General features: G+C 36.3%; 2 protein-coding genes across 6 annotated transcripts in view; one reads left to right on the top strand and one right to left on the bottom strand.

Annotated features, from left to right (window-relative positions):
- ANO3 (anoctamin 3) overlaps positions 1 to 24,456 on the bottom strand; it is a 320,613-nt gene that overhangs the window by 72,147 nt on the left and 224,010 nt on the right. For both annotated transcript variants that reach the window (XM_049890733.1, XM_049890734.1), the window contains 2 exons: positions 21,394 to 21,490; positions 17,384 to 17,444 (listed from right to left, as the gene is read on the bottom strand). In XM_049890733.1, coding sequence (XP_049746690.1) covers positions 17,384 to 17,444; positions 21,394 to 21,490 — 158 coding nt within the window. The remainder of the gene's footprint in view (positions 1 to 17,383; positions 17,445 to 21,393; positions 21,491 to 24,456) is intronic.
- On the top strand, positions 1,970 to 23,957 carry MUC15 (mucin 15, cell surface associated). Of its 4 annotated transcripts, XR_007518224.1 has the most exons (5): positions 3,295 to 3,665; positions 10,607 to 11,337; positions 13,504 to 13,653; positions 15,875 to 17,957; positions 23,911 to 23,957. XR_007518224.1 is itself a non-coding variant. In XM_049890736.1 (4 exons), the coding sequence occupies exons 2-4, from the start codon at positions 10,641 to 10,643 to the stop codon at positions 16,033 to 16,035; spliced, it is 1,008 nt and encodes a 335-aa protein (XP_049746693.1). In that variant the 5' UTR covers positions 1,970 to 2,204; positions 10,607 to 10,640; the 3' UTR covers positions 16,036 to 18,098. The 4 variants fall into 4 exon arrangements, 3 of the variants coding, with proteins under 3 accessions (XP_049746693.1, XP_049746694.1, XP_049746692.1); XM_049890736.1 differs by lacking the exons at positions 3,295 to 3,665; positions 23,911 to 23,957 and adding an exon at positions 1,970 to 2,204 and having other exon boundaries at positions 15,875 to 18,098; XM_049890737.1 differs by lacking the exons at positions 3,295 to 3,665; positions 23,911 to 23,957 and adding an exon at positions 2,211 to 2,344 and having other exon boundaries at positions 15,875 to 18,098.

The raw sequence follows: 24,456 nt of genomic DNA, 5'->3' as shown, positions 1-24,456 counted from the left end.
AATTGAACAGTATCACATGAAAGGCACTATAGTAGGTAAGTACAAAAGGAAATTATATAAGCATTCTCACTGATCATCTCAACTGGTTTGACTAATGAAATTGCTAGGTATTTGTCCCTTATTGTTAAATACCTCTGGGGAAGTAAGGTCTGAAATGGGATTGGTTTTACCTAGAATACAGTATAGGCCAGGAAGTATATTTCATTGAAACTTGTTTGTCAAGAAACTGCTTTTCCACTCAGGTAACTACACAAAGGTTTTTGATTACTACTAAGTGAGCTAAATAACAAACAAGACATAAAATTTACACATCATTTTAATTTTACGACTTTATTTTCAGAAGTACTCATGACAGGACAGATAGGGTTTATCTCTAGGGTTAGTTCTAAACAACTGGTTATGGTTGTCTAGAAGTTAATGATGGAAAGGATTCGGAGGCCACAGTTAGTATCCTCAGGAAAGAGGATCATGGGAAATTAGCTTTGACTGTTATGAAGTAAAAACAATCAAGGAGTTGCAGCAAAAGTGCCTTGTAATTTCCATGCTTGTATAGGCCATAATTACTACAGTCAATTTAGAAAGGGGTAATGATATTCTTACACATACCTAGAAAAATTTCTAAGCGTATGGAACACTGAATCCTGCACAACTCATACACAATTCTCAAAGTACAGATACTAAAATAATATTTCTTAAATTGGATTTTTTTCTAGTGATAGGTTAATTTGAAAATGACCAATTGAGTTCTGTTAAACCACTTGCTTTGTAAGAAGTTGATTAAACTTGTCTCTCTTCATACCAGTGCAAATATAGCTTATACATCCTTTGAGTGAATGCTTTTTTAGGGGTTGGTTTAATTTTTAATCACATTCTCAAGGACCCTTTGGGCTTCAGAAAATTTTAAGCTATAGAATTACCCTGCCCTCTCCTAGGGCCAATTAACTGGGCAGATTCTTTGCTTTCAATTTGAAGCTTACTAGCTTCTGCACTTTTGCTGAAGTTTCGTTTTTCTCTCAACAGTTGGAAACGTATCTTCTTGCACAACAGAAACCAAGTATGAACCCCGGGCTTACTGAGTTGAACAGACCCTTGGCGCCAGTCCCCAAATATTGATGTGCAGGAAATTCCAGAAAGAGCAGTTTCACTCTTCTCGCTTTCATAAGCCATGAAAGGAAGAGAGGGAAGTGTGCCAGGTTGTTATTCAACTCGAGCATTTAACCAAGCATTACTGGGGCTCTGAAACTCTCCAACTTCTAAATCGAGAGTAAACACGAAGAGAACACTGGATGAAACTACTTAATTTCGAAGGCTCCCAGGACAAGTCAGGATCATGTGGCCTTTCTCCCACAGGTCCCAGTTACTCCCCAAACTCCTGAAATTCAGCAAGAAACCTGATCTCTGTCCCGGTGATTATTTCTAACTTAATGGTTCACAGCCTTTTCAAAGATCCCAGTATAGATTAATTCACTCCGTGCTAAATTCGACTTTTTATAAAACCACTTCCATGGCCTGCAGACAGGATCCCTCACTACAAACTCCACTACATTTTCTCTGTTTGCTCTTAAGCACGTGCATAGGACAACTGCTATGAGAAAGGAAGATATTTTTGTGTCAGGAGAACAACTCTGGGCATACAGCAACAGGCGCAGGGCATGGCTCACTTTGGTTTTCTCACCTGCAAAGGGGGAACCCGGGATCTGTCAGAAATTCCTGATACAAAAGGGGGGTTTAACAAAACCTCTGTTCTTTTCTCCCTTGGGGTTTCACCTCTGACTACCAGTCAAGAAATGGATGCCCCTTGTTTTACCACCACTGAAGAGAACTAGCCTCTGAATCGACTTGACGGCAATGGGTTTCGTTTTTTGGTTTTTAAAGTTAAAGGGATCAACCTATGAAAGCTGGAGGGTTGGGTTTTTTTTTTTTTTTTTAAAGAACTCTGTGAGGTGATACCTTACTGCTGACAGTTGAGAAGCAGGTCAGTCAGGTTCTTGGGTGCTCTATTACACAAGCAAGATACAGCCAAGCCCACCTAATTTTGTTTCTCTGGCACCTTCCAGCTCAGTGTAACACTGTCACATTTAACCCACCTGTTCTCGCTAATGTACAGCAGACTGGTTCTGACCAGGACAGCTGTCAGGTCAGCTGGTATCAGGATCAACCCTGATATTTCAGTTCCTGTGCGTAAACACCTCCTAGACCTGAAGGTAAGTGTGTGTATGTGTGCTGGGTTGCTTTGGATTCTCCCTCTCTTTCTCCAATTTATTAACCAAAAGAAGAATCGAAGCAGCCTCAACTTTTGACAGAACTGTCTGGCAAGTAACTACGGAGAGCCTTGTAAAGTCAGGTAGTTGTTTCATTAAGTAATTTTCCTTCCAAATAAGAATCTGCACTTTTAATTGAGTTAACTTTAAGAATTACTGCCAAATTTTCAACATGATGAAACCAGTTGAAGAGTTAAATGAAATCCTTATTAAATGTATGTGATTACAAGATAGAATTTCCTTAAGATTGATTTTAGTGAAGGTTTCGAAATATTTCAAGTGGAAGTGGTGGCATGAATATAAATTGAATACTCAGGTTTCAATGATTCATTTGGGTTTAATATTTCTTTAAGTATTAACAATATGATAGCTTTGGAAAAACAATCTTGCAATACAATGAATAAGTTTCTACAGATCTTTTTCAGAAATTTTCTTAATTAAAAAATTGGCAAAATGTACATACGTTTTACTTACCTTGATATGAGCACATGTCTAACACTCACTGGAAATCTAAAAGGCTAAATCAGTTACTATCAAAGATATCTCGTGGAATAAAGATATGTATAAAGTTTCTCAAAAATATTTTCAAACGGTGACTATAAAGACTCCCTTTATTAAAGAGATGATGATTCCCCATTCATCTATTTTCTGTAACATTTGATCCATAGAGACTGTTCCTAAAGGCAGTAAATATAATAGAGGGCTGAAAACCCCATGCTCGGGAATTTGGGTTCAGAATATTTATTTTAGTAATACATTTTTTATTCTAAAGCCTGGCACTCATCCACATAATTATTTAAGTATTGGAGCTTATGACTAAGTACTCCCAAGTTAGCAGGGAGTGTGACATTCCACATATATTTCCTGGACAGATGATGTATACCTACCTGCATACCTAAGTCTTGTAATACAAATGATGTCCACACACTTCTGCAATTTTTTTTTTTTTTCCTAAAGGAAAGCCATGTTTTCCTTTGTCTGGAAAATTTTCTTTGTTTTTCAATTACAAGTGAAATATTAGGCCTAAGGCTTTCAGGAAAAATCCTCTTGCCTGGCTAGGCAGTCTTCTCACCCTTTCAAAATCTTCTTATTAAAAAAAAAAAGCATTTTTAGAAGTATAATTCCTTATGTTCTCCACTATTGTGGCTCTTTCGTTTAAGGAGAGCACAATACTGTCCAAGATTGGAAAGGCCACTCAGAGTAACACTCAAGTTCTGCCTGAGATACTTGCTACAGGTCAGTCTCAGCTTCCCATGACAAAGAGAAAGGAAACTCATCTGTCTTAATCGTCAGTCAAAGATTTATAACAACAACAACAAAAAAAGATAAACTACTGGGAGAAAAGCAGTACAATGTCTTTAGTTATTTCACTATGGAAACAAGTTTTTATATGATGCTTTTAGTGTAAGTACACTGATGTTTTTATTTAAAATTTCTGATATGAAGTGAGTTTAGAATGACCAGTATTTCTCTTCTCTTACATGTGTTGATTAACTGATACAAACCAGGACATTTCCTTATTTTTAAATTTTGGTGTAAAATGGGTATGACTCAGTTATAGCAAGATGGCTAAGCAGAATAATGATTTTATGTTTTTAAGGGAAAGCAAAATTATGCTCAGAGAGTGTAAGTTCTCTGCATTTAATGGCCAGGCTTTGGGGAGGATTGTGTGTGCGCGTTTTGGTCATTACCTTCTGCAGTCCTCCATACAAAAGTGGTAATGTGAAACCATCTTTCAGTGCCAACAACAAAGAGAGGGGAAAAAATAGTGTGTATTCTCTCTGAAGAGGCTTTTAAAAAATAGTGAAATTCACTCACCCTGAATGTATACTTTAAAAGTTATCAAATACTAGAAACATTTTAAAAATAGTTCAATATATATACAAAAGTTTAGGATCTGTGTTTAAGGTATTATAAAGTAGCTGGAAATCGTCCTCTTTTTCTCTGCCCTTTACAATAATTGTATCCTCAGAAGTTTTTAAAGTTTGCAAAGATTTTAGGTCTGTTCCTCTGTTTTACCAGTTACCAGATGCCATGGATTCAATTCTGACTCATGGTGACCCCACGTGTGTCAGAGTAGAGCTGTACTCCATAGAGTTTTAAACATTTGATGTTTTGCAGTAGATTGCCAGGCCTTTCTTCTGAGGTACCTCTCAGTGGATTCAAACTCCAGCCTCTGGGTTAGCAGCCAAGTGTGTTAACCATTTGCACCAACCATGGACTCAATGGGAACTGGTTTTTATTTCTCTTTTGTTATTGTTGTTAGGTGCCATCAAGCTGGTTCCCACTCATAGCAACCCCATGTATAACAGAACAAAACACTGCCCAGTCCTGTGCCATCCTCGTAATCTTCGTTATGTTTGAGCCCATTGTCACAGCCACTGTGTCAATCCATCTTCATTGACGGTCTTCTTCTCTTTCACTGACCTAATTTACCAAGCATGATGTCCTTCTCCAGGACTGGTCCCTCCTGATAACATGTCCAAAGTACATGAGAGTAAGTCTCACCATCCTTGCTTCCAAGGATCATTCTGGATGTACTTCTTTCAAGACAGATTTGTTCATTCTTCTGGCAGTCCATGGTATATTCAATATTCTTCATCGACACCGTAATTCAAAGGCATCAGTTCTTCTTCAGGCTTCCTTATTCATTGTCCAGCTTTCACATGCATACGAGGTGAATGAAAATACCATGGCTTTGGTCAGGCACACCTTAGTCCTCAAGGTGACATCCTCTTCTACATCCTGAAAAATTCCCCTTAGGAGCTCTCATTACAATTTACCTGGTTCTCCTGATTTTCTGTCCCTCTACAAGTTCCCTTTTCTTTTACCCCACCTTTGCCTCCCCTCACACAATGCACCTGGGTGACAGATGAACTTGGGCACACACAAGCAAACCAACCACAATCTAGTATAACTTCACATAGGAGGTATACAATTTAAAGATTTGCACTGTAGACGGAGCATGCCTGAGAGAAAAAGGCAAAGAGAAAGAATACAGATATTATTTATTGTCCCCTGCGTTATGTATGGAAACCCTGATGGTGTAGTGGTTAAGTGCTACAGCTGTTAACCTGTGAGGGTTGGCAGTGTGAATCCGCCAGGCGCTCCTTGGAAACTCTATGGGGCAGTTCTACTCTGTCCTTTAGGGTCACTATGAGTCGGAATCGACTCAACGGCACTTGGTTTGATTTGGTGTTATGTATACTACCTCTATTAGTCTTTGTTGCTTTACAGTGTGCAGGATGGGGTCAAGTGTAATAAAAATTGCCTGATCCTTGCTCCAGCAAAATTCCAGGGCTGGGGTTCATAACAGCTGATGGTTTCAATTTCTGGCTATTTCTACCACTTTAAGATGAAAGAGACCCTAGTTAGAGGTTCAACCTGGTTCTCTTTGAAGCCAGGAATCAGAAGTAAAGCTGTACCCAACTGAAATGCAAGAACAAGAAGAATAAGTCATTATTTACAAAAGCCTTACTCACAGTTGCACTGATTTTTGAATGGACTGTAAAAATACCTCCCTTTCTCTCTCTTCCTTTTCTCTCCTTTTCCTAGGAGATAAATTATAGGTAGTAACAGAATGCTTAGCTCATTTGAGGTATTGATGCCTTAGCTTTTCAGGTTATAATCAAAAGCTGAGGCGAGGGGTAGAAATCCCCTTGGTAGTTCAGTGTTACAGACAAGGTGAAACTGGAGCAACAAGACTCACTTTGTTGATTCATAATATGTGGATTCTTCTTACGGGGAAGGAATGAAAGCTCAATCCCGTGCTCCTCACCCCAAAGTATAAGGAAACTAAAAGAACAGCTAAGGACCTTTTTACCCCTCTGTTGACCATTTTATTAGGAAGAAAAAACCAGAATGGCTAGTTTTAGGGAAAGCAACTCAAACCTCAGGATAATGTTAAGTGGGGTGGGAGTGGGGAGGTCAAGCAGAGTTCATAAACTAATTAGATTACTTGCAGTAGATACTCAAAGGCTATAATGTTTGCTATGAACCTGATATAGCTCACAGGAAAAAGATGTTTCTGAAAAAGGGCATGTAAATATTTTTCATTTGAACTAAATTGTATTTAAATGCACTATGTGAGGCACCAGTTTAAAACGTAAGCAGTTGGAATCCATCAGCCACTCCTTGAAAACCCTATAGGGCAGCTCTACTCTGTCCTGTAGGGTCGCTATGAGTCAGAATCCACTGGATGGCAATGGGTTTTGGTTCTGTTCATTTGTCATCTACGCGGTAAAAGTGTTTGCCTAGAAGCCACAAGAAACAGTTGCTGGAATTTTCTTAAATTTGGATAAAAGTGTATTTAGTGTGTTTTTAGAGATACTTAAGTTAGGAAGCCGTATTTTTCCAGTGTTTAAAAATTGGGATTAGAAGACTTTTTTGGTTAAAATCATAAAATTTGGAGGGGATGTACTAAGAAAATAATAGTTGAGTACCAAATTCTGTTTTTCTTTGCAACTTCTGTTACACAGATAAATAATTACTAGCTTTAACTTGACATGCCAAAGTTTGAATCCTAACTCTCTTAGTTACTAGCTGTGTAAACTTAAGCAAGTTATTTACATTCTTTTGGCATCAATTAATCACCTGTAAAATGGGGTTAATAATCTCTTCCTCATTGTCTTTTTGTTTGTGTTTGGTAAGAATTAAATAAGAAAATGTGTAAAACCTTTGATATAATAAATACATGATAATATATTTTGCAATTAGCTTAATACTTTTTAGGAAATAAGCCCAATTTTACTGGTTACACAGAAAAGTGCATGATATATAAACAAACAGAATTATCAACAAAACAAACACCCATGTAATCACTAATAGGGCAAGAAAAGTAGTATCATCATTACCCCAGGATCCCCTTCCTTGTTCTGCTCCCAGTTAGCACCATCTCCTTCCTTCTTGCAGTAACCACTTTTTTGACTTTGAACATTATTGTTTTGTTTTTATTTTTTATTGTTGTTGTTGAGAATATACACAGGAAAACATACAGCAATTCAACCATTTCTACATGTACAATTCAGAGACATTGATTACATTATTTGAGTTGTGCAACCATTTTCACCTTCCTTTTCTGAGTCATTCCTTTCCCATTGACATCAACCCCCTGCCCCCTAAGTTTCTGATCTCATCTTTTGTGTTGCTGTTGTCAATTTGAACCCATATATATATCTTTAAAAAGCATAATGTTCAAAGTGGATGGTTTTTACTAGGTAATCTAAACTAAGACTTCAGGGGGTATATTTGGTTTCAGGTTTAAAAACTGTCTCGGAACAATAGTTTCAGGGGTTCATCCAGCCTCCATGGCTCCAGAAAGTCTGGAGTCCATGAGAATTTGTAATTTTGTTCTGCACTTTCCCTCTTTTGATCAGGATTCTTCTACAGAATTTTTGATCAAAATGTTCAGTAACGGTAGCCGTTGACCATCCAGTTCTGGTCTCATGACAAAGAAGGCAGCCGTTCCTGGAAGCAATTAGCATTACTGTTTTTTGCCTGTTTTTGAGTTTTATATATATGGAATCACACAAAATGAGTGACTTTTAGAGTTCTACATTGTTTGTGAGATTCGTTATGTTGTTGCTTTTAGCTCTAATGTGTTAATTTTCAGTGTATAAGTATCCCACAATGTATTATGCAATCTGTTACAGCTGAACATTTAGGTTGGAAACCCTCAAGAAAATGCTGCTATGAATGTTCTTGTATGTTCATTTGCCTTTCTTTTTTAAGTAGAGTTTTCTTAAGCAATAAACAGAGGGCATGCAAAATATTAATTCAGCAACGAGCTAGATCTTAGAAACCTTAGAAATCCTCTAGTAACAACTGTTTGCTAAAAGCTTTGAAGAATAAGAGTATATCAGGATGTATTACGGATATATGTAAGTTGCTCCACTGTGAGAAATCATGAAGCAAGAAAAAAGCACTTAAAAATCCGAAGATAATCAGAGGTAGTGTTTAGAGACTCCTCAGGACCTAATGAAAAATCAGTACAAACAAGGCAGAAAATATTTGTGATATTTCAGGGAGAGCTCATGAGAAATAGCAAGTAATACTGAACCTAATAATACCAGTTGTACATCCTCTCTTCCTACTTTATCATCAGCCTGGAGGCTTTTAGAGAAAAATTAGATCCAACTCAACTGAAAATCAGTTTTCAAGCTTGACCACTTGAGGAGGAATAGTTGAATTTTTTTTTTTTTTTTAAAGAATGATTTTTCATTAAAAAAAATTTGAATTTAAATTTGGCACTTACATGGTTGGATTTCATTCTACTTGGATCCACAATCAACACCCATGGAAGCATCAGTCAAGAAATCAAAAGACACATTGCATTGGGCAAATCTGTTGCAAAGGACTGCTTTAAAGTGTTGAAAAGCAGAGATGTCACCTTGAAGACTAAGGTGTGCCTGACTCTAGCCATGGTATTTTCAATTGCATCAGATGCATATGAAAGCTGGACAATGAATAAGGAAGACCAAAGAAGAACTGATGCCTTTAAATTGTGTTGGTGAAGAATATTGAACATACCGTGGACTGCCAAAAGAATGAACAAATCTGTCTTGGAAGAAGTACAAACAGAATGCTCCTTAGAAGCAAGGATGGTGAGACTGTGTCTTACACACTTTGGACATGTTGTCAGGAGGGATCAGTCCCTGGAGGAGGACATCATGCTTGGTAAAGTACAGGGTCAGCAGAAAATAGGAAGATCCTCAACAAGATGGATTGAAACAGTGGCTGCAACAATGGGCTCAAGCATAACAGTGATTGTGAGCATGGTGCAGGACCCGGCAGTATTTCATTCTGTGGTACATAGGGTCGCCATGAGTCAGAACCAACTTGACAGCACCTAACAACAACAAGAAATAGTTGGTGGCAGTAGCTCTGAGTTCTGCCTCTTCCATTTACTGGATGTGAGACTTTGAGCAAGTCATACAGCCACTCTGAGCTTCAGTTTCTTTATCTCAAAATGAGGGTAATACAAGCTATACTTTCGTCTCAAGGAATCTTTGTGAAGATCAAATGGGATATTTGTGAATTTTGTAAACTGTAAGATATAGAGATATTATTTTAATGAAAATGAATGGATATTAATGTCTATTAAGTGCTTATTTTAGGACAGATATTTTTCAGGGTGCTTCTACCTACACCATCTCATTTAGTCTTCAAAACAACACTAATAAGTCAGTATGATTATTATTATGATTATTTTTCACAAGTTATTTATGACAGAGGCCCAAGTTTTTATATAAATCTAATACCAAAACCTTTTTCCATACCATCCTGTTTATAATTTGTGGTGCTTCCCTGTTTAAGAAACAGAGTTATGTACTTGAATTGCTAAGTCTTCAAAACCCTACTCTGCCTGTATCTACCTGAGGGAATTTTTTTCCAACACTGTCCTGCCACCAACCATATTCTTCATTTGTAAAATAAGAGAGTTGGATTAAATAACCTCCTAAAACCTAAAAGTCTTTCTAATTCTCCCTAATTTGAGATCAAATAGGAAGAAGGGCATTGTGAAGTGAAAAGTAGTATGAACAAGGGGATGTTAATTTCAAATTCAAATCACTCAAACTAGATGCTAAAAAAATGTTTTCAAGTGAAGTTCCTGGCTCTCTCACTTTAAAGAACTGATACAATTAGGATATAATCAGTAATATCATTTTTATTATAAATAAGCCAAATGATATCCTTATAATATTTCCTTGAATAGACTGAAGCAGTCAGCTCCACATGCCCAATATATACATTAAAAAAATTATTTAGTAGATCCATATATATTTAAATATATACATATATGTATGTATATATGTAAGTATATATATACACACACAGATACCTACATATACATATATACACACACACATATATATATAAAATCAACTTGTCCAAAGATAAAAGAATTTTGAAATAATTCAGTCTGGCCTGACAAAGTTTTTGGTATGGTATTTCCTGGAGTCCTGGTGGCTCAGTGGTTAAGAGCTCGGTTGCTAACCCAAAGGTCAGCAGTCGGAATCCACCAGCTGCTCTTTAGAAACCCTATGGGGCAGTTCTACTGTCTTATAGGGTTGCTATGAGTCAAAATTGACTCGACAGCAAGCTTTTTTTTTTTTTAAATAGTATTTCCCTGGAAGGAAGCAAGGAAGAAAGAAATATTATATGTAACACAGAACTCAGTAACTCTAGTTTCAATAAATGATTCAAAGAAAACCAGTTTTTGGAGTAAAGAATTTGGTTTTATCATCTCAGCATTATGTCTCTAGATTTTTATCACTTTAAAAAATAGGTCATAAAAAATACTCAGGCTACTTCATTTAATAATTCAAATCATTATTTTCTTTCAGGTTCTCTTTAACACCACCACCAAAGAAGGCTACGATGCTGACTTTGGCCAAATTTCTGTTGATATCAACTTTATGTAGTTCACTATTATTTGGAAGCTTTGGAAAAGAAAATTCAGAAATAAGTACAACACAAAGTAACACCGAAGCCTTACCAATGATGAGAAATGAAACTTTTCCTTTGGAAAACGAAAAATTAGACAGAGAAAATAGAGAAACCTCCAATTCCAACACAAGTAATTTCCCTGTTTTGGACCTGTTAAGCAAACCCCATGCAGAAACAACATTCTCCAGTGACTGGTCCACAGACAACTCTTCTGGAAGTTTAACACCTGCATCCACATTTTCCTCAAGCCCTCCCTTGGTCCGTGGCTTTGTTTCTAAATTGCCTCGGAACTCAGCTGTTGTAAATGAACATTCTTTGCCAGTCTCAGGATCTCCCAATGCCACACCATCTGCTGTGCCTTCTGAAAAGTTCACTTCATCTTTGAATACTTCAACTAATGATACCATGAATGCTCCTGACAACAGTTCAATGACAGTTAGCATCCTGCCTCCTGTACCAACCAACATGTCTGTGACTCCCTTGATAATGGAACCAACCACTCTGCTTACTACAACCAGCGACAGTTTGGCTGGGTTTACCCCCTATCAAGAAACAACAACTCCACAGCCCACCCTAAAATTTACCAATAGTTCAAAAATCTTTCCAAATACTGCAGATCCCCAAGAAGGTAAATATAAATGGATGCCGCTTTCCTTTTGTGTGAAACTGAATCTCTAAGTAAGATATATAGATGAAATCTTAAAAAATGTGACAAGCTTAGGGGAAAAAAGGACAGTATAATAGCAGAGATAGTTCTTAACATGATAAAAAAAAATACTCACTGGAAATACTGGAAGTAGTTTTAAGGCTTAAATTAGCATACACTAATCAGGGGGCATGGTAGAGACAGTGGGATAAAATGAATAGGTTGAGGGGAGAAGGAAACTGAGGCAGGGTTGTAGTTTTGGGATAGTGGGTAACAATTTTCACTGAATTTTAGAAATCCATATGCTTTTGGGAATACTATAAAACCAAACTCTGTGTGTGTGTGTAGTTTCAAAAATGGAACTAAATGAATTTATGTATTATCTGATATTACATGGCAATCTCAGGACAAGAGTAAAACTCTAATATTAAAAAATTTAAAAACAAATTCAATGAAAGGAAACCTTCCTTAAATTTTCATTTAGTAGCTAAAGAACACCACAGAATGAAATTTACCTTTGCCTATCATAAGAAAATTTTATTATGTAGATTTTTTTCTGTTCCTTTGGGGATTACATCAAGCTTTAAACCAGACAATGGAAAAGACCTTCAAGATTTAATATTTCATTGATCATATTTTATTATCTTTTGAGGTCAAGCCATATTTTTGTTTATCTGAAGTTTTTAAATTAAATACTTCTTTATTTTTTTTTACCCCAAGAAATCACTAGCTTTAATACAATAATAAAAATCAAATCATATATACAAATTCCTGTTTGAAAGTTGCTGTCAGTGGACTGGAAAAAAAAATTCTAAAATCTAATCTTTATTAGAGCACCACAACCAATTTGTTTTGTATGTACATATTTTAATTTTAACATACCCTTTAATTCATATATATTCTTATATTTCCATTAGAAAGAATTAAAAAAAAATAGTTCCTCATTTATCTCTCTAAACTCAATATATGCATTGATATTACTAAGTGCTTTGTCCTATCATTATTCTCTATCTAAAGTAAGTGCTTTTCTTTTTTTTCTCAAAATTTTAGTGATAATTTTACTATGCTTCAATGTAAAGCTTAAATTTTACAAAACTGAGCGGTCATGTAGAATCAGAGAACCTAAAAGAGCCCTTGTCTGCCATAAGTAATAAGCTTCTCTGGAAATATAAAAATACATAGAAAAGAAAATATACCCAATATTTGGACATTAGAATCACAGAAAGCTGAACAAAGACACCATTTGGTAGTATTAGAGATAATTTTAGTATTTCTCACTATTCCTCAGAAGCTAAAATAGCATCATCATTTACTGAAATAAAGCAATAATGATGTGGAAATTATATATAGGAAACTGAACACTACAAAACTAAAGGCCTCACCTCTCTCATGAGTTCAGGGTTTAATAATGATACTGATTTTAAAATTAAATGTAATGTATTGATGACTTGGCCTTCAAATAAGATATTCAATACAGGGGATAATCAGGTGAAATTCTGGACTCCTTTAAACTCATACCTATACATCTGCTCAGGATGTGCAAGGCGGGCAAATACCCTGCTTTGGCCCATTTGTCATGTTTGCAAATATCCCATATCAGGATATCCTATATTAGGATAAATGTTTTTTTTTTTTTTTTTTTCCATATAATTCCTTTTCACTTTAGGTTTTGTAAATTCATTTTCTATTACTCACTTATTCCTATCAGCTTTTCATAGAAACAACTCAAAGTTCATTTCATCATTAAGGTTCATCAGAGATTCAGAGCTGAGAAGAACTTTAATGAATACAACTTTTAACATTAAAATTAAGTCTTAATAGAGTACACACATGGAATTTCAGTACTCTTGATGTTAATAAGTGAGGAGACAGTTATAAAACAAAGATTTATGAGTATTCCAAGACAATTAAAAATCATAAGTATGGTTTACCAGGAAGTATATTTTGCCAACATATCCCAAATACTCAGTACTTTATAACACACACACACACACACACACACACACACACTACCATTATCAAATTTTTAAAAACATTGTTAAACATACGTCGGTATACGGAAAGTCCACATGTAATATTTGTTATTTAAATAGTTATTTTCCATTTCTTATCTCTAAATTAATTTTTTGCTTTTTATTTGTTCTCTAGAGAATAGAAATACAGGAGTAGTATTTGGGACCATTTTAGGTGCTATTCTGGGTGCTTCGTTGCTTAGTCTTGTTGGCTACTTGTTGTGTGGGAAAAGGAAAACCAATTCATTTTCCCATCGGCGACTTTACGACGACAGAAATGAACCAGGTAAAAACAATTTTCAGAACTTCACCTGAACACAGTGGTTTTAATTAAGTGAGGATGCTAATATTTGTTGCATTGTTTAGAAAGAGTTCAGGGATTTATATGACAAAAAGAAACTAAAGATTTACCCAGATTTACCCTCTGTTTGTCAAACAACAAAACCAAAATAATTATGGACCAGTGAGTAGAATTTAAAAACCATTTGGAACTATTGCTTATTGCATCAAGATTTGTTTTAAATAGTATCCCAGAATCGAAAATATATCTATAAAATTGGAAGATAATGTTATGATATTAAGAAAAAGCCCTGGTGGCCCAATGATTAAGAGCTTGGCTGCTAACCAAGAGGTTGGCACAGTTCAAACCCACCAGTCGCTCTCTGTCCTATAGGGTCTCTATGAGTCTGAATCAACTTGACAGCAAGGGATATTAAAAAAAATTGTCAGTTTTCTTAATAAATATTGAGAAGCCATTCTTTGCCATTGTTGGATCTCTTAATAACACTAATTTGAATAAAGATTTATTCTCCTTTGGTGCTCTTCCAAAGTTTACACACAAACAGCAGTCCTCTATTAATCGTCTTAATGAGTCTCTAAAAAAAAAAAGGAGAGAGTTGCATATTTGGGTACACAAAGTCACAACACACCTTAATTCAGGAATTTTTCATTCTATGTTATAGGAGAAACCAATCATAGTATCTATGAAAGAGAGATGCATCTGCTAAAAATAACAGAATTAGATAATTAGAATTAGAAAAATAACAGAATTAGAACAGAAATTAAATAACTTTAGATGCTTGGTTCATCTCTTTTTTAATCTTCAGAAAAAAAAAAAAAACTATTTTCTCGCTTGTATAAGAGACTCTTGTCACCATAACAAATAGTTAAATGTCCCTTGTGGGTCTCACTGATGAAGTCTTAGTTGATTTTTGATAAGCTCAGATCATGAATGATTTATTACTCATTTTCAGAACCAAAGCCATTAATTTTAAATTGAACTGAATTCTGCTTATGGGCTTCTAGTAATCCATACTTAAAAAAAAAAAAAAAAAGTGGCATTCTTCAAAATTAAAGGATACAATTTCTAATGACAGTGGTTTCCAAACTTTTTTTTCTTTAATCTCAGAATCTTGTCTTTCCCTGTACCCTCATGCAAAAGCTAAATAATCAAACTAATACAATCTCTAAAGGGTTGTGATTGAGGTGTAAGAGAATAATTCAACCATACCACCTGCTCTAATGTTTCAAAATAAATTTGAGACCAAAACCAAAACCAAACTAGTTGCCGTTGAGTCAATTCTGACTCATGGTGACCCCATGTGTGTCACAGTAAAAATGTGCTCCATATGGTTTTCAAAGGCTATAGTATCAGAAGTACATCACCAAGGTCTTTCTTCCGAAGGCGCCTGAAATTTTCAGTTAGCAGCTCAGCATGTTAACCATTTGACCCACCTAGGGACTCCTGTTTTGAGACACCGCTCCCAAATCCCAAACACTCCTGGGAGTTCAGTTTGAAAACAAGTGGCTTAAGGAATAGGTAGGCAAATATATGAAGATACCTAACTGAATAATTAAATTACTAATAAGGCCACTGCTTGTAGTACTTGAAGATGTCTTGTGGATGGTTGTTTTCCTTTGAAAATATTTGACTATTTATTGAAAAAGAAACAAAACCATCCCCTGTATCATTAGAAAATCTAGAGCAAATGATAACTTGGATATATCAGAAGAAAATACAAGCTTTAACAAATAGCTCTCTTCCATCTCCATCTTAAGCATCTCAACTATATAGGCCTTGAGATCCTTGGTATAATAATGACACTAATATTAAAATTAATGCTCCTTACTTTTTAAAAATATATTTTTTAAACTATAAGTTAAAATTTCTGAACATGCCAACAAGTCTCTGAAATTGTAAGATTCAAAAGTCAATGATGCATATATCTACACTTTTGCATACATAGTGCCGGTAATACTTTTGTGGTAGTTTCTTTAGTTTTGGCCCAACCATAGTGAAATTTTGGAAGTAACGCTGTTCTCCTAGTCTCAGAAAGAAATGTGACTTGAAAAATATTTATTTATATAAAATTTCAAGACTAGTATCTAAAAAATACCTACAGAAAGTATACCTACTTACTCATCTAGTAGAATTCCTAGATTCAGTAAGATGCCCGAGCCTGTGTCTTTCAGACTGTCACTATAAAATAATTTTGTCACTTTTTCAGTTCTTCGATTAGACAATGCACCGGAACCTTATGATGTGAGTTTTGGGAATTCTAGTTACTACAACCCTACTGTAATTGATTCACCGATGCCAGAAGGCCCAGAACTTGCACGCGATGGTATTCCTATGGATGACATACCTCCACTTCGTACCTCAGTATAAAATTAAGGGAAAAAAAGGCTTCAGACAACAACTGTTCACCTATATCCTGGCCTTCTCACAAATCCATCTTCCAAAAGATGCTGCAAGATCACTGTCATGTGGATCATGGCAAAGAGAACGGGAAAAGCATGAGACTAGTAGCAGGAGCACAGAGAGAGTGAATCATCCACAGGTTTCTTTTCTTACAATTTTTAGCTATGCTAAAACACTCATTGACTATATTTAATTTGGATTTTGGTCTACATTTTCTTAGTAGGAAATGTTTATGGAATCAGCTAAAACTAGAAGATTCTACCACGATAGACCTGTAACAAGGACAGAGTAGAACTACCCTATAGAGTTTCCAAGGAGCAGTTGGTGATAGGGAACTTTTTTTTTTAAACAAATGAAAAACAGAAACCAAGGGTTGATTCTTCACTGCTCCCCCTACAGTCCTACCTACTGCAATACTTCAAGTCTGACGTTTTCTGAGGAGACATTGGGAGGATGATTCTTTTATTTTTTGGCTTAAAGGGCTTAGAGGATACGGTACAGAGTTCTTGTTACTGGTAAATTAGGTAACAGGAATGGTGAGACCTGTGTTCCAGTACATTTTACTTTTCTGTATCAGTACATACAGGTCATTCCCTTGGAGTTGCCAGGTTGACAATGATTTTGCATTCAAATGGGCCATGGTAGGGGAGCTATTAACTGGAAAAGGAATAGCTTCTCTAAAGACTTTAATGGGTGGGAAATTCTAACCTGGCTGTGTATATTTCCATTTCAACTGGACACCTTAAAAAAATCCATGAAAAAACTTGGTGAAAAAAGTCAGCCAAAGCATATACCTGCACATAACATACACTTTGAAGATGTTAGATAGAATCAGGGTTTATTATATGTTAGATATTATTGTTAAATCATAAAAAAAAAATACATGGAGTAAATTCTGAATATCTAAAAGTATGAAGTCTATAGAAAAAAACATAATAAATAAAAAAGAATGGAAACATAAGTAAACAAACAAACAAAAAAATGGACACCAAATTTTCTCAGTATCGCCTTCACCAGAAATAATACAAGAAGATTAAGTTGGATTCTAGTATGCTTCTTCTTGTCTTTAACTGCCATTTGCTTTTGGCAGGAAGAACATGCTCCTTAGTATAGAAAGGTCTAAGGCATTAGAAACTAGAGGGTTCAATCATGGAAACAATAAATGGGTGAAAAAGACAAAGTAAGTACCAAGTTAGAAACTTTACTGTTGAATTGATATATGATGTGTGTGTGTGTGAGAGAGATAGAGAGTGAAACACAGCAATAGCCTCAGAAAAGAAGAACCAGAAAGTAAGTAATGAAAGAGTATACTTACCCCATATTGCCATAAAAATAGCAAAGAAGACTGTCCCTCCATTGTCGAACAAATATGTCACCTTAATGGAAAACAAAAAGCTTAGTCTCAACTATAGTTATCCAGTGGTTACTGTTTGCATTTAGGCCCTTTGACTTTTTTTTCCCAATGAAAATACGTCATTTAATAATTTGTAAATATAAGATATGAGATCCTTTAATGAGTTCTGCAACCATTTGTGTTATTTTCGCATGGGGAGAGGCGAGGGAACAGCATCCTTTCTCTCTTCTTCTTCCTTCCCTCTAACTTCCTTTATACCTCACTTCTATTCATGCTTAGTAGTGGTTCTAGAACTTCCTGGAAGTATTTCTGGGCCACAGATAGTCAAACTACAATGTGAGGTTGTTTGACGTTAGCTTTGCAGATGAAGCATACCTAGTTGTACTTTCTATAAACAAGAATTTCAGGAGTAGAGACGTTTAAAATTCAGAATTTTGCCAGTCAGCCACCACTTCCAATGAAATGGTATCAAAATGCTACCCTTTTCTCATTTGTCTTTCAGAATGTGCCATGGGTCCAAAAGTGGCTACAAAAGGTAATGGTCCCATCCTAAGTTGTTTTAGGTTTCATAAATCACTGAGCATTTGAAATGCAGTCCAACTGTTTTTGAATTAGATATTACCTGAAATTTGATAAAGAACAATGTACAGTTATATGATGTTAATGAATAAAATGTTCAGAGTTGCAAGGATTATTTTATATTAATAAAGTATCAGTTCAATTCACCTTTGTTTCTTTTCATTTCCATAATGCCTTCAGTATATTTATAAGTTGGCGATGAAGATTAAACCAATACAGCCAAGACAGTAGATGTCTGACGGGCATATAGCTACCACAGAAACTGGGGGGGAAATAGAGGCTCTGCTTTTATGGAAACCCCAGAACCCAGTGCCGTCGAGTCGATTCCGACTCATGCTTTTATGGAAAAAAAAAAAAAAGGCTTTTATGGAAGGGAGAGGCTAATTACGGGATAAAGAACATCATAAGGAAAAGTGGGGACAGAATGGTGTCTTCCTTGCTCTGTCTAAAATCTAGATGTTTCTCAATAGGGGAATTAAAATAGTACTTATCTATATTTTAATTGTAACATCTGAGACACACTGCAAAACAACATGTAAAACAGATAACCATGGTATATATTTTTTTCTGTAAGGTAGCATTATTAAAAATATCAGTTTAAAAAAGATGCGCTCATTTTAGAAGGTTGTGGATAGATGGAAGATGTCCTACACGGCTCTAAAATTCTATGACCCTAAGGATTGAGGTTTCTAAAAGTGTTGTAAGAACTGGTTTTCAGAATAATCATCAGTATACATTATGTACAGGAAGGAAAGGATCATAAGTAAACTCTCCTACAGAGCTCATAAAATTACACCAAGCAGGAATCCAGGTTTTTTGTTCCCAAAGGCATCCCACAGAGACACCTGAGGCTGCCAAGCAACTGAACAGCTGTCTGTTTTCCCTTATAAACAGACCGAGTGCAGGAAAGAGCCTCTTACGGTGTTAGAATAGAGACTTCATACACGCGACTTAAAGGTCACCAAGAAATAATGGATCTCCCCTACTCCAGAAACTGCCATGCTTTTAAAAAGTGGCAGATAAAAAGCCACACTTTATAAAAACAATTGAGTTGTATAGACATGACTTGCCATAGTTTCTTTTTAAAAGTTTTTTTTTTCTTATTTGATCTCTTAACAAATCTTTCAGATAATTTTGCTTTATTCAATAAAATTGAAACATTAACTTTTTAGAAACACATCATAGCATATGGAGCCCTGTTGGTGTGGTGGTTAAGAGCTCGGCTGCTAACCAAAAAGTCAGCCGTTCGAATCCACCAGCTGCTCCTTGGAAATCCTATGGGGCACTTCTATCCTGTCCTATAGGATATAGCGAGGTAAACATGTAACATTCATGTAACAGAGATTACACGCATGAAATGGGAGATGAAACCAGATGGGAATTAAGACTTCAGAAGATTTTCTAAGGATCAGTGTTAACAGTATAAGAGCATTGTTTTACATTTACTAGTCATCCCATGGGGAAAGTATTATGATAAAGGAGACCACGGGGACAATGAGAGGAATTAGTAGTTTGTGGTTCTGGAGTCCTTGGGTGGTACAAACGTTAACACGTTCAGCTATTAACAGAAAGGTTGGATGTTCCAGTCCACTCAGGGGCACCTTGGAAGAAAGACCTAGTGATCTACTTCCAAGAAGTCTGCTACTGAAAACCTTATGGAGCAAAGTTCTATTCTGACACACATGGGGTCTCCATGAGTTGGAATCGACTTGACAGCAACTGTTTTTCACACCCCCCCACCACTGGTGATTAGAGCTTGAGGTGCTAAGGACTTTATTTAGGGTTCTGGTCATAGGAATACTAGGGTGCTGATATGAAAGCACCCTAGAAATGGGATAGAGAGAAAAGGAAGAGTTAAACGTTCCTTCTATGGCCCAAAATTAGATCATGGGTGATTGGCAAGGGAATATAAGGCCTGTCTTATATGTCAAAAACATTTGCTATGTTGAAGAAAATTCCAGCTCAAATATCCAGAAAATTCTTCAAGCAACATACCAGACCTTTCTATTAGCAAAAAGAATCTTGTGTATCTAAAAGGTGTATATTTGCAACGAGTCGATACATTAGAAAGAAACAGCTTGCCTTTATGAACAGCGGGACATAAGGACAAGCATTTTATTCCTCACTGTTGATGTGAGTTAGGACAATATATAAAAATGGGAGCAAACTGGACCTCAAATACAGCTGTGTTCAAGCACAAATTCTCCATTATCTTTGAAGCCTGATTTCTCTTGGAATACTCTCTTGGAGAGCTACAAATCAAAAAATGTGGGTATTGGTTTTCTTATTATAATAATTTCTTTTTAGGTTGGAAGCTTCAAGTCTATGTCTCCTCCAGTGTAGCCTCTTGCTCTTTCTCTAAAATTGTTTGATAGGTTCAGAAATATATTACTCTGGGGGTGACGGGAAAGTTTAGGCAAGAGTTCTGCCCTCTCTCATTGCCCTAGCATTTAACTCTTGGGCAGGGCAAAAATCCTTATTAGTTGCACCTGGGTACAAACTACTTCAAACGTGGGAACTTGATTAGTCCACCATGACCCCTCACACAGAAACTCATTACTTATTTAGGGCAGCATCTTTTAAAAATGTGGTCCCAGGAAGCCCTGTATCAGAATCACCAGTGGAGCTTATTAACGTACAGATTCCTAGGCCTCATCTTTGACCTACTGATTAGAATTTCTGGATGCAGAGCACAGGAATTTGGCTTTTTAAACAAATGCTTTGGTGGTTTCGATACCTAGTCTCACACTGACTTTTCCATAAAGGTTCTCAAAAAAAGAAATGCCCTCTTAATTTCTGTTGCAGCTTCAACAGCAGTCTACAGTCTGAGGCTCACACTAGGTATTGAAAAATACATTGCTGTACAAGTAAACAAACCAAAACAAATAACTGTTAAGAATAAGACCAACTTAACTATTCAGAAATTAGGTCATTTTTAGAATTATACATTAAAAAAGCTCATAAATAAATTCTATTTAGTGATTTCATTTTAAATGAGAAATTCTAGCATAATAGGAGTAGATAGTACGGTCTCAGTGCTTTTCAATGAATGTGCAAATAGTACTAAATTACTTACTTGCAGAAAAAATTAAATCTTCATACTTTCAGGAATGAAAATTTAAAATAGTTTTCAAAGGCAATGTTAATTTATTTAAATATAGTTTTTATCCTCTGATAGGATCTATTTTTTTCCCATGAAAGCACGTATCTGAAATACTCATTTTGTAATTGCAGAAGACTGACTTTTATCCATTTTTCAATGGTATTGAAGGTTTTGAAACTCTTGGGAGACATTCAATATTGGTAAAAAGCTATTTGTCAAAGGACTGCATACTGTGTGCGTCTTAGAAAAAGGAATACTCTGCAAGGAGAATGTGAGGAGCCATGCTCACCTTGGCATAGATACAGCTGTCATTGAGTCTCTGCAGGGAGCAGTTCTTGTCACAGAGAGGGCACATGAAGACCTCAGCAGCTGCGCAGATTTCTTGGCTTGAAAAATTAAAGAAGAAAAAGAAAGCATGAGCTCCAGTGTCTAGGAAGGTGCTCAGCCTCCACAGCCAACCCTGTGGGAAGCAGCAAGGCAGAGAGGAGAAGGGGAAGACATGGAAAGGTGGGAGTGGTGGGCAGGTGACGTAGAATTCTAGACTGTGACTCCAACTCGAGTATTTTAAGATATTTGTGATAGGTGTTTGGTTGCTTCTTTGATTTTGGAAGCAAGATATTATAACGATAATAGGCATATCTCAACACTTGTGGGGATTTTTTACAAAGACATGGACACGTGATTTCATGGCACTCAGCATAATCATGTGAGGTGGGCCCCATAGAGTTCTCACCAAGCTCACAGGCTTGTAAGTGGCTGAGGTGGAATCAAACTTGACTGTTTTGATGCTTCACTCTAGTGGTCCTCCCTACCCTGATATTGCTGCCTTAGAATCGCCAAAATGAAGCGTATCCATAATTCACACAACTTCATAACTCACACTGCAGTTGATCAGTGCATAATGGTCATTGAAAAGTGAGGGAGTTGGTATTTTTTGCAGTGCTTGATGCACAGTGTTATGATGACCTGACAGTTTATATTTACTTACATATATTCTCCATTTGAATGTAACTTTGTGACATATGTTTCTTCAGTTCTATGCTCTCTGCCTCTGAAGTCTCAGTATAAATTATAGATGCCTTTGTCACAGGAAAAAAGGCATCAATGACAATTTCTCAAAAGCCCGAGAGCCTGAGAGTTCACAGCAATCTATTTTTAAGATGGTTTGTTTTTCTGTCACACACAGCCCTTTCCTACTTAAAGCTCCTGAGTAAAATTTCTTAAATAAATCTTTGTGTTGAAAGGAATTTAAAGGCTTTTGAAAAACATGACTGGAAATAAAAAAAAAAAAAGAAATACAACTGTTAAAACAAGTTTAACTGGCAAAATTTGCTATTTTCAAATGTTTTTGTTTGCTGTATGCAATCGAATGAAGCAAAAAAAAAAAAATTGTATTTCACATGCTAGATTTATATAACCTCAAGCCAAGTGGGAAAAAATAGTAAATAGTAATACCGTACAGTAATATAATGCTTTACAGTGGGCAAAGATGGGTTCATGTCCATTAAGTTTAGTCTTCACTGTAACTTTGGCTAATGGTAATTATCTCCACCAAGGAGAAAGCCAACGTTTAATTTTAAGTGATTTTCTCAAGGTCACAGAGCTAGCCAGAGGTACTTGAGGTAGCTGCACAAGCATTTTTCTGATTCTAGGTCCAGTTCTCTGCCACCTATGCCATATCCAAAAGAGAACTAAAGTTTATTTCTTATTTAAACTTTTAAATAAAAAAATAACAGTAATGATAATAATTTTGACATAATGAGTTTTATATATACTAGACTTCTCCCACTTTCACACACATCATCTGCTGGAAGACAGGGTTTCTATATGAAACAGGAGAAAGCCGATAAAACACACATTTTAAAAGCCCAAGAGAGAAACAATACTGTATAACTCCTCTTAGTAATGTTATTAATTTGAAGGAAAAAGAATTAATACTTCTTGAAGAAAATTTTGATTAAAATGAGGTTGTTATAACAATCCATCGTTTCATGAAAGAAACAATTCATCCCGCATTGAAACCTCATACTAAAAAGGTATGGAAGTTGGTTTCTACTACATTATCCTTCCCACCTTTCAAATGGTCAAACAAAAGCCCAGATTTGTCAAAGCTACATGTCTAGAATTCCAGCCATCAGGTTGGGTCCTGTGTTTCCTGACAGAATCATTAAACCCCTGTTCTGGTTACTTGCTTAAGGTTTACTCCATACATAGCATAAAAAAAACCAAACCAAACCCATAGCCGTCGAGTCGATTGTGACTTATAGCAGCCCCTTAGGACAGATAGCAGCCCCTCAGGACAGAGGACAGAGTAGAATTGCCCCATAGGGCTTCTGATGAGCGCCTGATGGATTCAAACTGCTGACCTTTTGATTAGCAGCTGTAGCACTTAATCACTATGCCACCAGGGTTTCCAATACATGGCATAAACCAAAAACCAAATCCACTAGCATTGAGTCAATTCCGACTCATAGCGACTCTATGGGACAGAGTAGAACCGCCCCGTAGACTTTCCAAGGAGTGCCTGATAGATTCAAACTGCTGACCTTTTGGTTAGCAGCCGTAGCACTTAACCACTGCGCCACCAGGGTTTCCAATACATAGCACTGCAATTACTAAATAATTTCCGAAAATTTATTTTAGCCTACAATAATAGATTTGATACTATCAAAAATTTCTTTGACTTAACCACTAGAGGGTAGGAGAGAGTGCTCATTTTAAGGGTTTCTTGATTTCCTTTGCAGAACCTGACAACCTAAAGCTCTATTAGAACTGCAGTTGTCTTTTCTTTTATATGTATTCCTAGATGTACACATCAATGGCTGATCGACCTAAAGAAATGATTATTACCACAAATTTCTGATAATGGAAGGAAGCACAGACTTGCTGATTTGGAGGTGGGTGTCTGGACTTATTCCAGGGTGCTGATGTCTTCTCTGATCCTATACCACACAATGAGGCACAAATAGGAAATGTCTGCTTGGTGATGCTCATCTTTGGAGAAAACGTGGGAGTGGGTTTGAGCAGGAGCAGGATGCCGGCACAGATAAAGCATAGGCTTTAAAATCAGACAGACGGAGGTCTGAAACTTAGTTCTACCACTTACTAGATATACGCCCCTGACCAAGTCACTTTTTCCCTAAGCATCAATATCTTCATCACTAAATCAAAAACCAAACCTTTTGTCTGCTGAGTCGATTTTGACTTATAGCAACCTTATAGGTCAGAGTAGAAATGTCCCATAGGATTTCCAAGGCTGTAATCTTTACAGAAGCAGACTGTCACATCTTTTTCCTGCGGAGCTGCTGGTAGGTTCAAACTGACCTTTTGGTTAGCATCCAAGCACTTAACC

The sequence above is a fragment of the Elephas maximus genome, chromosome 7 (assembly GCF_024166365.1).
Source record: "Elephas maximus indicus isolate mEleMax1 chromosome 7, mEleMax1 primary haplotype, whole genome shotgun sequence".
NCBI lineage: Eukaryota > Metazoa > Chordata > Mammalia > Proboscidea > Elephantidae > Elephas > Elephas maximus.
This window is presented reverse-complemented; position numbering and strand designations above follow the sequence as displayed.

Excerpts from the sequence above, each read along its gene's own strand:
- MUC15 (XM_049890735.1), top strand. The coding sequence starts at position 3,634 with ATGGAAACAAGTTTTTATATGATGCTTTTAGT. Across the intron at positions 11,338-13,503 it reads TACTGCAGATCCCCAAGAAG|AGAATAGAAATACAGGAGTA; the intron begins GTAAATATAAAT and ends TTTGTTCTCTAG. Across the intron at positions 13,654-15,874 it reads CGACGACAGAAATGAACCAG|TTCTTCGATTAGACAATGCA; the intron begins GTAAAAACAATT and ends TCACTTTTTCAG.